Source organism: Colobus angolensis, unplaced genomic scaffold (assembly GCF_000951035.1).
Source record: "Colobus angolensis palliatus isolate OR3802 unplaced genomic scaffold, Cang.pa_1.0 Scaffold128, whole genome shotgun sequence".
In the NCBI taxonomy this organism is placed as follows: domain Eukaryota; kingdom Metazoa; phylum Chordata; class Mammalia; order Primates; family Cercopithecidae; genus Colobus; species Colobus angolensis.
In genome coordinates, this window is record NW_012114030.1 from 277,571 (window position 1) to 292,752 (window position 15,182).

At 45.5% G+C, this 15,182-nt stretch overlaps 1 protein-coding gene across 2 annotated transcripts in view; it reads left to right on the plus strand.

The window, feature by feature from the left end:
* The window catches only part of IL21R (interleukin 21 receptor), a 55,273-nt gene that overhangs the window by 17,556 nt on the left and 22,535 nt on the right, over positions 1-15,182 (plus strand). For both annotated transcript variants that reach the window (XM_011933458.1, XM_011933457.1), the window contains 2 exons: positions 9,983-10,047; positions 14,361-14,463. In XM_011933458.1, the coding sequence (XP_011788848.1) occupies positions 9,999-10,047; positions 14,361-14,463 (152 nt within the window). In that variant the 5' untranslated portion in view covers positions 9,983-9,998. The remainder of the gene's footprint in view (positions 1-9,982; positions 10,048-14,360; positions 14,464-15,182) is intronic.

The window sequence follows — 15,182 nt, forward strand, 5'->3', positions numbered from 1 at the left end:
TTTGTCACACTGGTCTTCAACTCCTGACCTCAAATGATCCGCCCGCCTCAGCCTTCCAAAGTGCTGGGATTACAGGCGTGAGCCACCGCACCTAGCCCTGCATATGCTATACTTTTATATGACTGGCAGTGCAGTAAATTTGTTTCCACCAGCATCGTCACAAGACCATGAGTAAAGTGTTGTGTTACGACATCACTAGACAATAAGAATTATTCACCTTCATTATAGTCCTATGGGCCCGCCTACGTATATGCAGTCTGTCATTGACTGAAATGTCATTATGCAGCACGTGACTGCATTTAACGTTTTGAGAAACTGCAAAACTGTTTTCCTTAGTGGCTGCACCATTTCACATTCTCACCAGCTATGTATAAGGGTTCAAATTTCTCATTCACGTTTGTGATTGATTATTATTACCCTCCTAATGCATGTGAAGGGGTATCTCATTATGTTCTTGATTTGCATCTCTCTAGAGAGTAAGGTCAGTGGCCACCTTTTCATGTGTTTGTTGTTTGGCTATCTTCTTTGAAGAAATGTCTATCCAAATATTTTGTCCATTTAAAATTTTAATTCTTGTCTTTTAGATCTTGAGTTGCAAGCGTTCTTTATATATTCTAAATACCAGTCCTTTAACAAATACATGATGTGCAAATACCTTTTTCCCATGCTGCATGTTATAGTTTTACTTTCTTGATAGTATCCTTGAAGCACAAACATTTTAAATTTTGATACAGTTTAATAGATCTATTTTTTCTTTGTTTACTTATGCTTTTGCATCATATTTAAGAAACTGTTATTATCTAATACAAGGTCATGAAGATTTGCACCTAGATTTTATTCTAAGAGTTTAATAGTTTTACTTTTTACATCTAGGTCTTTAATCTATTTTGAGTAAATTTTTGTATATGGTGTGAAGTAGAAATCTAGCTTCATTATACTGCATCATGGATATCTATTTCTGCAGTACCATTTGTTTTAAAGACTATTCTTTCCCCCCATTGAATTGTTTTGGCACCCACATAAAGAATCAGTTAAACATAAATGTATGCACTTATTTTTGAACTCTCAGTTCAATGCCACTGATCTATACGTACATCTGTGTGTCAGTACCACAGTGTTGATAAGTGTAGCTTTGTAGTAAGCTTTGAAATGAGGAAGTTTGACTCCTCTAACTGTGTTCTTTCTCAAAATCTTTTCAGCTATTCTACTCCCAGCCTCCCAAAGTGCTGGGATTACAGGCATGAGCCAGTGTGCCTGGCCTCCCTTTCTTAATTTTAAACAAAGACAAACCACATCTCCAGCTTCTAGGACTCTCAGGCATTCCTAGTTTGTCAATTTCTGTGAAAAAAAAAAAAAAAAGAGCCAGCTGGGATTTTTATAGAGATTACTTTGAATCTGTAGATCAATTCAAGGCATCATCTTGATAACATTAAGTTTTCCAATCAATAAACATGGTATATCCTTCATTTATTTAGGTTTTCTATAATTTATTTCAATAACATTTGTAGATTTTATTGCACAAGTCTCACACGAATGAATGAATCCATCTCATATTAACATAACTAATGAATTGTGTTAAATTTACTTTAACCATTTCATTCTGTTTTGTATTATTGTAAATGAAATCACTTTCTTAATTTCATCTTCAGATTATTTATTGCCAGTGTGTATAAAATATCATTATTTGTGTCAATCTGATATTCTACAACTATGCTAAATTTGTTTATTAACTCTAATTGGTTTTTGTTTGTTTTAGGTGTAAATTCCTTTAGTTTTGTATACACAAGATCATATTATCTGCAAAGAGAAATGGTTTACTTCTTCTTTTCCAATCTGAATGGTTTTTGTTTCTTTTCCTTACCTAATTGCCTTGGCTAGAACCTCTAGTAAAATGTTTTATAAAAGTCACAAGAGTGGACGTTACTTGTCTTGTTCATGATCTTAGGAGCAAAGCTTTCATTTTTTTACCATTAAGTATGATGTTAACTGTGATATTTTTATAGATCTCATTATTATATTGACCTTGCCTTTATTTTTTAAGAGATTTTTTTCTGGATATAAAATTCTAAGTTGGCTTTTGAAATTTCAGCATTGAAAGAAGTTGTTCCATTGTCCGCTGTCTTCCATCATTTTGTTAAAAAGTCAGTTGCCAGTCTTATTGTTGCTTCCTTGAACACGGTGAAGTGTCTTTTTTCTCCACATGCTGCATATCTTTGTCTTTTATTTTTTTTAAGTAGTTTTTCTATGATATGGCCAGATGTGGTTTTCTTTGTACTTATCTTTTTTGTGGTTTGTAGAGCTACTTAAATCTGTGGCTTAACATCTTTTGTTAGTTTGGAAAAAATTTTTAACTAAGATCACTGCTATTTCATCTACTTTGTTTTCTCTCTCTTCTGTTTCTTAATTGCAAATGCATGTATGTTAGATCTTTTCACAATGTCTTCTATGTCTCTTTTGCTCTTTTCTGTATTTTTGAACTTTTCTTCTCTGCATGTTTCAATCTTGGTGTTTTCTATTGACCAATCTTCCAGTTTACTAATCCTCTCTTCTGATGTTGCTACTATGTTGCCAAATCCATCCCTTCAGCTCTTATATACTTCAGTTATTATATTTTTCAGTTCTAGGATTTCTACTTTTTAAATAGGTTCCAAATTTCTGGTAGAATTTTTGAATACATTAATCATAGTTATTTTAAATCATATCTGATAATGCTATTTTCCAATTCACCTATGTAACTGTTTCTATTATCTATTTTATCTTCTTTGTTGATCATTTGACACTGTTTTCTGGTTTACCTTGTAATTTTAACTGAATGTTGGACATTATGTATAAAAAGTATAGCGGCTTTGGATGAAGCTAACTTTTTCTAGATCAGTTTAAATTTTCTTCTAGCAGACGTATAGCATATAAGCAGATCACACCTTGATGCAGTCAAGAATGAACTATTTCTAATTTTTCCTTATTCCCAAGGAATAGTCTTTACTAAATAGCTGGATACTCACCAGGGCCCATCTTTTTTTGCCAGGCCCTGAAATCTAATTCTTCTAATTTGCTAAGTTTCTTGGCATGCTACTTATTTTCAATGACTTGGCACATGATTTCAGGGGAAATTGCGTGCAGAACTTCAATGCCTTTCTTTTTCTGTTAAGTACTATATAACTTGGCACTCTCTTGTGCAGTTTTTCTTTCTTCTGCTTAGTAGTTGCCCTTATTGGGAGGATTAGTCTGACAACGGTCACTTCATTATAGCCAGAAGTGGAAGTCCCTTATCCATGTTTTATTTTACAAAACTAAGCCTCCTTTACATTTAAAATGTTATGAAATAGTTTGAACATACAAAAGGGCATAAAATATAATCAGCACCCATGGTAGCTTCACCAAGTTTTACTGAACTGTTGAGACCCTTGAACATTCCTCTTTCTCACACCCCCTCCTTTTCCATACTATTCAAAATTTGATGTTATTATCCCCATGAATTTTTAAATATTTTTATGACAGGTATGCTCACCTAAACAATATATGGGATGATTTTGTATGGTTTACAGTGTGGTGTAGATGCTGTTATTATGCTTATGCTGTCCTTGAACTTCCTTTTTTCACTCCAAATTTTGTTGGTGAGAGTCACTCACTTTGTTGTGTGTGGCTGTAAATCATTCATGTTTACACGGAGTGACAATATTGCGATTTATTTTTTCACTCTCCTGATGATGGCTATTTAGATTGTTTCCAATTTTTCACTGTTAAAATCAATGCTACTATAGACACGCCAGAAGAATTTCAAGAGTGAAGTTACGTGGTCTTAGGTAGGGCATGTGTTTGCTTTTATTAGGTCATGCCAAACTTTTTACCAGAGCAGTGATAATAATTTACATTTCCTCTGGCTATAAATGAGAGTTCCTATTAATCATATCCTGAGCAACGTGTGATGTCATCAGACTTTTAGTTTTGGCTAATCTGACAAAGTTAAAATGGTATGTCATTGTGGTTTTTCTTTGCATTTCGTTTCTTTTTGTTTTTTGAGGTAGAGCCTCGCTCTGTTGCCCAGGCTGGAGTGCAGTGGTGCGATCTTGGCTCACTGCAACCTCCACCTCCCAGGTTCAAGCAATTCTCCTGCCTCAGCCTCCAGAGTAGGTGAGATTATAGGCACCCACCACCACGCCTGGCTAATTTTTGTATTTTTAGTAGAGATGGGTTTCACCGTGTTGGCCAGGCTGGTCTCGAGCTCCTGACCTCAGGTTATCCACTCACCTCGGCCTCCCAAAGTGTTGGGATTACAGGCATGAGCCACTGCGTCCACCATGAAGTTAAGCACCTTATATTCTCCATAGCACTCACTTCAATCTAATTTCCTGCCCCAAGCTTCTCCATTTCCCCAGAATCTCCTGAAGTTGATCAACTTTTAGTGTGAATTACAGCAACTCCAGGAAATATTTCTCAGCACTGAAACTGGTGGATAAACGCACCTACAGGACTTCAAATTCGATGATGCTTTTAATGCTCATGACAAACTGCAGCAAAGATTAATGACCTCCATTTTATAGATGAGAAAACAGAGAATCAGAGGGATTAGGGAACTTACCCAAAGACATACAGCTGGGACCTGGCACACTCCAAGTCAGGTGCGCTTCACTCCTCTGTAGGACACTGCAGAGGTTGGGTGCTGCAGCGGTGTGTTAGGCCATTCTTGCATTGCCATAAAGCAATACCTGAGATTGGGTAATTTATAAAGAAAAGAGGTTTAATTGACTCATAGTTCTGTAGCTGTACAAGCATGGTGCCAGCATCTGCTCGGCTTCTGGTAAGGAGGCTCTCAGGGAGCCTTTACTCAAGGCAGAAAGTGAAGCAGGAGCAGACACATCACATAGCAAGAGCTGAAGCAAAAGAGAGAAGGGGGAAGCACCACACACTTCTAAACAACTAGATCTCAGGTGAACTCACTCATCACCAAGGGGATGGCACTGAGCCATTCATGAGAAATCCTCCCCCATGATCCAATCACCTCCCACCAGGCCCCACCTCCAACATCGCGGATGACATTTCAACATGAGATTTGGGTCGGACAAATATCCAAACCATATCAAGGGGCTCCTGTAGCAGGAAGCCTCCTAAGACAACTTCTGTCCTTGCAGGAAACACATGGTGACCTGATCTGCATCTGAGGATAAGGTGCTGTTGCCCTCAGGGGTCGGCCTGCGTGCAAAGACCCAAAAGGGGATGGATTCGGGACAGAGAAGGCAGTGGAATTAGGGGAGGCCCCACGTGGTGCTGTGGGAGCATGAGGAGGGAGTGATGGGGAAAGTCTGTATTTTTAAGCTGATGTTTTCCAGAAGTGAGCAGTTTATTTTAAACAGTGTTAAACCGGTGTTAAATATCCCTGGATCCCCTAGTGAAAACGTTAGGCCTTTCATCACTCGCCCTGCTGACGGAGGAAGCAAGACTCTCGATCTGGTGCTATTGTGTCTTAAACACTACTCTCTCTCTCTCTCTTTTTTTTTTTTTTTGAGACACAGTGTCTTGCTCTGTTGCCCAGGCTGGAGTACAATGGTGTAATCTCTGCTCACTGTGACCTCTGCTTCCTCCTGAGTTCAAGCAATTCTCCTGTCTCAGCTTCCAGAGTAGCTGGGATTATAGGCACACACCATGACGCCCGGCTAATTTTTGTATTTTTAGTAGAGATGGGATTTCACCATGTTGGCCAGGCTGGTCTCAAACTCCTGACCTCAAGTGATCCTCCCGCCTCGGCCTCCCAAAGTGCTGGGATTACAGGCATGAGCCAGTGTGCCTGGCCTCCCTTTCTTAATTTTAAACAAAGACAAACCACATCTCCAGCTTCTAGGACTCTCAGGCAGGCAGTAGCATCTCACTAAAATTCAATTACTGCCTTTGTTTTTCTTGTGTTTAGTTTTTATGGTTTATTGTATTTAGTTTTATGGTAAGTTGATTGTTTTGTTTAAGTAACGCTTATAGAATATCTCCTATATGCCAGGCACTGTTCTAAATGCTTTATAAATGTTGACTAATGTAATTCTCCCAAGGACCTATGAGGCACGTACCATGATCATTGTTGTTCCCATATGACAGATGAGGCCCAGAAAGGTTAAGCAAACTGCCCAAGGCCACAAAACCTGTAAGTGGCAGAGCTGGGATTTGAACTGAGACCGGCCAGCTCCATAGTCTGTGTCTTAACCAGCATGGCACATACTCTGTGTCTATTTCAGGTCAGTTATCTGCTGATGGTCATGATGTAATATTTTTGAGACATGTTTATTGGAGTAAAAAATAGAAGGCAAGGTAAAGATCAATAGTAAGTGGATAATTAATAGTAGCACCAGTGAAAACCTCAAATGCAGTAGGCCAGTGGCAGGAGTTCTGGAACACTCCAGTGTGGCTGCAGGGATATAGCACGTGGACCATGAAAACTGAGTTGAGAGGATGGGAGGGGAAAGGTGTTGGAGGGGAGAAGTCTGCTCCGGCAGAGGCAGAGACGCATGACGAAGGCTGGGCTGCCGGGGAGATGATGAGTAATTCAGGGTAGTCAGCCAGTAATGTCAGGAAACCCATGCACTGGTACAGCACTTCACAGTCCATGAAGCACTACCACATCTGCTTTCTCACAGCCTCTTCTTCACTGCCAGGTGCAGTGAGCACTATTGTCCCCATTTCAGAGATGGTCACTGAGTTCAGAGAGTAAAAGAGCCAGAGAAGAGCTACTATTTGCTCCCAAGATCTTCTGGTTTCAAATTCTGAGCTCTTTTCTCTACTCCACTGTGTCAGGGATCTTTGGTGGCAAGCGACAGAAATAGAAATTCAACATGATTGAGCAACATAGGTGGTTTTTGGCTCATGGAAATGAGAAGTCCACAGGGTGGACATCAGATATGGCTGGATCCAGGGCCTCACATGATGCCATGGGGACTCCTGATTTGTATTTCTCAGTATGGATTCCATTTTCAAGGAGGCTGTCTCTACGAGGTGACAAAGATGGCTACAAGCTCTCAGAAGATACCAAAAAAAGTGTCAGTTTTCTAGAGTTCTAGAAAAAAAAATCTCAGGACTGCTTTCACTGGCCTTGCCTGGGTTCACATCCATCCCTGATGCAATCACTGTGGTCAGACAGATGGGGTGTTTTGATTGGCCAAGCCTGGGTCAGGAGCCCACTTTGTGGAGCATGGGGTGGAGTCAGCCTCAGGCAAACCACTAGAGGCAGCTCAGATGGAGGAGCTCTTTGGGAAGAGATGCAGGGCAGGCAGAAGCAGCAGGTACCCGCTCCGCATCCCTAGGGCTCTGTGATGTAGGCAGAGGTAAGAAATTAAGAGGGATGAGGAGTTTTTTTGTTTGTCTGTTTTTGTAAAGACAGGGTCTCACTCTTTCATTCAGGCTACAGTGCAATAGTGCAATCATGGCTCACTGCAGCCTGGACCTCCTGCACTCAAGCGATCCTCATTCCTCAGCCTCCCAAATAGCTGGGACCACAGGTGCGTGCCACCCGGCTAACTTATTTTTACTTCCATTTTTATTTTTGGTAGAGACAAGGTCTTGCTATGTTGGTCAAGCTGGGGCTGAGGAACCTTGAATCTGGGCAAAGGAGTTTGCACTCTGTTGTGCTGTGGTCAAGATAAAGCCATCAGGGAGTGACAGGGACAGCGCTATGTCAGGACTCGCACTGTGGCTGGGGTGATGGATGTAGACACAATAGTGAGGGGGCAGACACAGACTCCCCCTCCTGTGATCAGAGGCCACATCTTTAAAGTGCGATAACGGGACCTCTGCAGGGGTTGGAACCCCACAAGATTCATATTCCTAAAAGCAGGTTGAAACAGCATCTACCCCAACATTATTTTATTTGAGTAGTGATGTTATTGCTTAGGATGATGCTGGAGTTAAATTTTTAAGTGTGTTTATGTATGGAAAATACATTAAAATATATATTTAAATAAACAACAGTGCACACAGTATACAAATATGGCCAAAATTTTGGAAATGAGATATTTTGGCAACTCTTGGCTGGATCATTCTGAGACCCCTTCCATTTCTGATGCTCTACGTTCTCCATCAATTTCAGCTATTGGTTGAGTGTTTATGTGATGGGGGCCATCCCCCGGGTTTTACGCAAATCACCTCCTTGAATTCTCACAAGAAGCCTGGAAGCAGGCCTTGCTGTTTCCACTTTACAAGGCTCAGAGAGGGCAACGGACTGGCCTGGAGCCACACAGTTGGTCATCTGAACCTCCCTGGCTCCCCAGCCCTGCCCTGACCCAGGGTTCTTTGGTGACTCTGTAAGGGAGGTCAGAGGCAACTACGGATGGGGCCAGAGGAGGATCTTTGGGAACCCCGGTGCAGAGGAGGAGGGTCTTCCCCTTGTGGAGTCAGGGATAGTGTCTGGAGAAAGCCATGCCTATGACTTGGGTCCTGCATGGGACATTCCTCTTAGGTTTAGCTTTAGCTCCCTTGTCTGTGGGGGCTGGTCTGGGAGGGGCTCCTGAGTCTAGATAGGTGGACCACTGCCCTGTGGTTGGTACTTCCTCAAACAGACACAGAGCTGGTGGGTGCAACAGACAAGTCCCAGGAGGAGCCTGGCATTGCCAGCTTGGTGGGTCATTCCTCTGCCCAAGACAGAAAAAGCCACTCTTCCCGGATAACCTCACTCTGTTCCCCAAAGAGGTTCCTTCTCCATCCTGGCCCAGATTAGGAGGTCAAGTTTTCTCTGTTTGGTTGGGCCTGGATTTCCTAGCATGCTCCCCAGTGGGCTAATCTGGGCTTTGTAATGGAGTAAGAAGCCTGATTATTGGGCTAACCTTATCTTAAGTATTCAGCAGGGGTTAACTTTGTAGGTTAACTTTGGATTTATTATTCAGTAAGAAGCCAATTTATTGATGACTGGGCACAGTGGCTCATGCCTGTAATTCCAGCACTTTGAGAGGCTGAGGCAGGTGTATAACCTGTGGCCAGGAGTTCGAGACCAGCCTGGTCCACGTGGCAAAACTCTGTCTCTACTAAAAATGCAAAAATTAGCCAGGCGTGGTGGCGGCCACCTGTATTCCCAGCTACTTGGGAAGCTCAGGCAGGAGAATCGCTTGAACCTGGGAGGTAGAGGTTGCAGTGAGCCGAGATCTGGCCACTGCACTCCAGCCTGGGCAATAGAGTGAGACTTTGTCTAAAAAAAAAATAAAAAAAAAGCCAATTTACTGAGCTATCAATATGGATGTTTACAGGAAGGAAGATCCAAAATTGCTCCTCAGCAGATCCTGCTTTCCAAACTAGATTTTTCTTCTTCTCTCCCTCTCTTCTTCTCTTTTTCCCTCCCTCTTTCTTTGTTAGATAGATTAATACATAATTTAATTTCACACACAATGCTACATCAATAGACTCAGCAAGGGCAAAACAGTCAGCAATCTCCTCATTCTTTAAATTCACCCTGTGCTGGGCATGGTGGCTCACACCTGTCATCCCAGCACTTTGAGAGGCCAAGGTAGGAGGATCACGTGAGCCCAGGGGTTTGAGACCAGCCTGGGCAACATAGCAAGATGCCATCCCTACAAAAACATGTTAAAAATTAGCCAGGCATGGTGGCACGTGCCCTTGGTCTCAGCTACTCGGGAAGCTGATGCAGGAGGATCGCTTGAGGCCAGGAGGTCGAGGCTGCAGTGAGCCGTGATTGTGCCATTGCACTCCAGCCTAGGCAGCAGAACACAACCCCATTTCTAAAAATATTAAAATAAAATAGTAAAACAAATTCACTTTGCATTTGTGATGTGATGTGGGGGCAGGAAGAAGGTGGGAGAAGGAATTCTCAGGGTGAATCTGCCATTTCTAAGAGGTAGGAGTTCTTGGGGTCATCCACAGGCTCCGCGGGATCTTGCTTTTTTCTTAAGACGGTTCCAAGAATCGAGGGCAAGTCTGCCTGAGAAGAGATAGGATGAGGGGGAGGCTGGGGGAGTCCTGAGCCCCGCCCGGTTCACCCTCCGCTGTGCGTCTCTTGCAGGCCTGTAGGAGTCAGCATGCTGCGCGGCTGGGCCGCCCCCTTGCTCCTGCTGCTGCTCCAGGGAGGTAAGTGGCTGCCCGTGGTCTGCGGGTGGGGAGGGCCCCCATCACAGAGCTGAGCTAGGGCCGGGCTGGCTTTGTGGGCCCCAAAACACGGCTAGAGTCCACAGATTCAGAACAGATGGCATTCGTGCCCTTGAGGCTGACACGAGTCCAGTAGCTGGCTCTCCACTAACAAGAATCCATCCACCAAAGAGCTCCATGAACCAGAAGCAGTAGACATGAGTCTCACGTGGCCCAGCCCGCGGGCTTATGTCTTCGGGTGTCACTGAGGGGATGAGAGGCTTCATCCTTCACTTCCCCTGACCTCTGCCTTGGCTGGCTCTCAACTCTCTGAGTGAGGAAGTTCTGCCTTCCATCTAACATCGGTTTCTCCTTTTGTAATGACTCTCCTTGGAAATGTTTTTCAACAATTGCTGCGCCGGGTGTGGTGGCTCACACCGGGAATCCCAGCCCTTCGGGAGGCCGAGGAGGGTAGTCGTTTGAACTCAGGATCTCAAGACCAGCCTGGGCAACATGGTGTCTCTACAAAAGAAAAAAAAAAAAAATTAGTCGGGCATACGAGCGCATGCTTGTAGTCTCAGCTTCTTGTGGGGCTAAGGTGGGAGGATTGCTTGAACCTGGGAGGTGGAGGTTGCAGTGAGTCAAGGTGACAACTCTACTCCAGCCTGGGCAACAGAGCGAGACCCTGTCTCAAAACAACAACCACCACAACAACAATAAACAAACAAAAAAATTGCTGGATTCTTAGCAGGCACTGAGGGGATGAGAGGCTTCATCCTTCATTTCCCCTGACCTCTGCTGGGGACAGGAGGAAGAGCCAAAAGGAGACCTAATCTTGGTAGGCAGCCTGTGGAGGACCAGATACTGTGGTTAGAGGGGGCAATGTTAGAAAGCAGAGCTGGGAAGGCCAGGAGTCTGACTGAGAGGACACTGCTGAGGACTAAGAGATCCTGGGGGGCTTCCGGGAGGAGGGGGCCATGAGGAGGCAGGATCCAGCACAGACTTGTGTGGAGGCCGGCCTAGGGGCAGGGGAGGAACTCAACGGCTGCTCTGCTGACTCATGGGCATTTTTCTCTGGTTTTTACCAGAAGACCCAAGACCTCAAATAGCTCCTTCAGGAAACAGATCGAGCTTTGATTTTCCCTTTCTGAGTGGCAAGCATCGCCGTCTTGGTTCTAAAAAGCCTTTGGGTCACCCATCATGGCTCCACATCTGGTGGGTGCAGATAACAAGCCCTGGCTGCATGCGAAGCTCGGAGCGTCATCCCATTCCACTGTCCCAACAGTCCCGCAAGGCCCATGTTGTAATGACGCCCAGTTTTTTGGTTGAGGAGGCTCAGAGAGGCTAAGAGACAGGTGCGTGGCCACACCACGGGGCAGAGGCGGAGCTGGGATCAATTTGTTCTTGGGGTCTGTCTTAGTCCGTCTGTGCTGCTGTGACTGAATACGTGAGACTGGGTAATTTATAAATTATGCACATTTATTGCTCATAGTTCTGGAGGCTGGGAAGTCCAAGATCAAGGTGCCAGCAGCACCTTTGGTTCCGGTGAGCGCCCCACCGTTGCTTTTTTTTTTTTTTTTTTTTTGTGGAGACTGAGTCTTGCTTTCTCACCCAGGCTGGAGTACAATGGTGTAATCTTGGCTCACTGCAACCTCTGCCTCCCAGGTTCGAGCAATGCTTATGCCTCAGCCTCCGAGTAGCTGGGATTACAGGCACATGCCATGGCTAATTTTTGTATTTTTAGTAAAGATGGGGTTTCACCATGCTGGCCAGGCTGGTCTTGAACTCCTGACCTCAAATGATCCACCCACCTCTGCCTCCCAAAGTGCTGGGATTATAGGCATGAGCCACTGCACCCGGCCCCCATCTTTGCCTTTAAGATTCCACCTTGAATGCTGCAACCCCCAGAGGGGACACACGCTGCATCCTCATGTGGCAGAAGTGCAAAAAGGGGCTGAATGTTGGGTTCCTCCAGCCCTCTTATAGGATCAATAATTCATTCAGGGGGGTCTGCCCCCGTGACTTAATCATCTCCTAGAGTCCCCATCTTTTAGTACGATCACATTGGCAACTGAGTTTCAGCATATGAATGTTGGGGGTGGACATAGACGTTCAAACCATAGCATGGTTTTCACCACTCTGTGCTGCTGTCTGTTGAGTGATAGCCGTGTGCGGGCAGCGTGCAGGCACAGGCACCATCTTATCTCAACACCTCAACAGCCTCTAGGGCAAGCAGTATCTCTGGCTTACCCATGGGGAGGAGAAGCAGTTTTGACTCACGTGTTTACAGTCACAGAGCTGGGGACAGCACAGTCACTTTGTGCGTCTCTCACTGCCTCCTGCACGCTTTCATAACCCCAGACATGGGATGGCCCTGGGACTCTCTGCCCTGTGGCTGGGGTACTGACCGGGCACTTTCTCACCCTCCCATCCCTGGTGCCACCTCCATGCCATTCGGGGGCTGCTGTTGCCTCCCCAAGTTTGGAGACAAACCCTGTCCCTTGGTAGCTTTGAACCTGGCTAGGAATGGCAGCTCCTCTCCAAATTCCTAGCGCCCTGAGAAAGAACCATGAGGGTACAGACTCAGAGATGACACAGCTACTTAGAGCCTCTGTGTTGAAGTTTTGCCAAAATCAGTCCTGTTTTCTCCATCAAGTGCTGGAACTAGCTCCTTTGCACCCCACCGACAAGTCCTGTGTGTCTCCCTGAGGAAAGCACCCTCTAGAGCAAGATTTATTTCCATGATTCAGACCCCTTGGTAGCCACTGACTGGAGAGCTGTGTTGAGAAGCATTCGGAGGTCACGCCTAGGGGAGAGAGTGCTGTGATCCATTAGCAATGTCTGCCATGGGTGCGGCTATGAAAAACTAGCACAGACTAGGTTTTTCCTTCCCTGGGTGAGTGTCTCAGCAGCACAGACCAACAGAGACGAGAGACATGGTCTAGTCTTGGAGCCTCGGTGTTCTCACCTCTGCAGTGGACTAAAGGATGTTTCCAGACACAGTATTCTTGGCTCCGAATATAGGTTCTGTACTAGACTGAGACCCAAGAAGGGAACCTACCACCACCATCACCTCATGGGTCTTCATTAGTCAAGGGAAAACAGGTAAAAGCCACCGAAAATGAACCCAATTATAAAGGGGAACAAGGCCAGGCATAATGGCTCAATCTTATAATCCCAGCACTTTGGGAGACCGAGGCAGGTGGATCGCGTGAGCTCCGGAGATTGAGACCAGCCTGGGCAACATGGTGAAACCCCGTCTCTATGAAAACACAAAAATTATCCAGGCATGGTGTCTCACAACAGTAGTCTCAGCTACTCAGGAAGCTGAAGTGGGAGGATTGCTTGAGCCCAGGAGGTGGAGGCTGCTGTGAGCTGAGATCACACCACTCCACTACAGTCTGGGCAACAGAGCAAGAGATCCTATCTCAAAAAAAGAGATGGGCAGTACAAGTTTCTAGTAAATAGCAGCAAAAAATAGTGGAAATGGCACTCAAATACACAAAACAAAACTACAAATTATTCCATTGATTTTGTCCAACATTTAACAAATTTGGATGATGATCGCACCTCTGTTTTAGAACACAGTGAAACAATTGATGTTTGGGGAACAGGATGGAAAGGTGTTAAATCTTCCAACAAAATTGCCTCATAGGGCAATACCTTGATGACTTCTTGGTGGCGGTGGCGGTGGCGGTGGCATTTTTGGCTGCAGGATCATGCAGACCTTTCTGCAAAAGTGTCCGAGGGCTTCTTAATTCTCTCACGGTTTCCTACTCCTTGAAGCACCTTCCTGAATCTCTGAGAGTGCGTGTCCTCTGGAGCCAAATTCTGTAGAGCCAAGGTCTCTTCCTTTCAGGGTTTTGGGACATTTTCAGCATAGCTGTCCTTGACTCCATGAGGTCCTGACCCTCTTGGGGTATGTGGGTGTGTGCTAGCTGGGTTCCTACCACATCTGGGGCATTTAAGATATTGCCATTCTGAATGGGAGCTTGGCCAGGAGGGACACAGACCTGGTGGCCAGGCGCAGGGCTCTGGGGGAGGGTGCTGAGCTGGGGACCAGGTAGTTTTATATTATTTGCCATCATGAGTGTCCTGTCTTCATAGCCAGCCTTGAAACACTGGTGCTCAAACAAGGAATTCCCAGATAGTGAGGCCCCCTGGGCGCCAGGGTTACATCTTAGCAGCTCCTGAGTCCTCATATTTGTCCCGGCCTGGGGACCCCTGCACCCACTCTTCCTCCAGCCTTCGAGGGGGTGGAGAGGAAGCTCTGCAGTCCCCACCCACCAAGGCCTCTCTCCCACCTGACCCTCCAGGCTGGGGCTGCCCCGACCTCGTCTGCTACACCGATTACCTCCAGACGGTCATCTGCATCCTGGAGATGTGGAACCTCCACCCCAGCACGCTCACCCTTACCTGGTAAGTGGCCGGGCCTCGCCAGTCCCTGGGGATGCAACTCACGGTGCCTGCTCAGTGATTCCCCCAGGAGAACGCTATGCACTGAGGACCACTGTGCCTACCTTTCAGACAACTACTCAGGGCTCACAGGACTTGAAAAGTCAGGAGCCCGCAGGGTTGGTCTATCCACCAGCTTCAAAGGCCACCATCTCGCCCACACAGGTTGGCCATGGTTTTGAGACCCCGGGATGGCCGGTCTCCTGCATGATTTTTCAAGCACTTAGTAGGTGCCAGGCCCCCAGCTACATGCTTCGCATGAATGGTCACTCCCAACCCTCACAATGATTACTCCCATTTTACAGATGAGGACATTGAGGTTCAGAGAGGTTAAGCAACTTGCCCAAGGTCACAGAGCCTGTGAATGCTGGAGCTGGGATTCAAATTCAGACTTCCCAACTCCAAAGTCCATGGGTCCCTTTTATACCCTATGCAGCTCAGGATAAAGAAGAGCTTCCGTTATCCATCAGCTCATTCATTCATTCAAAACCATTTACAGGCCAGGTTCAGTGGCTCAGGCTTCTAACCCCAGCACTTTGGGAGACCAAGGAAGGAGTTTAATTTGAGCCCAGGAGTTTGAGACCAGCCTGGGCAACATCACAAAACCCTGTCTCTACAAAAAATATATCAGTCAGGCGTGGTGGCACAATTGTGTAGTCCCAGCTACTTGAGAGTCTAAGGCA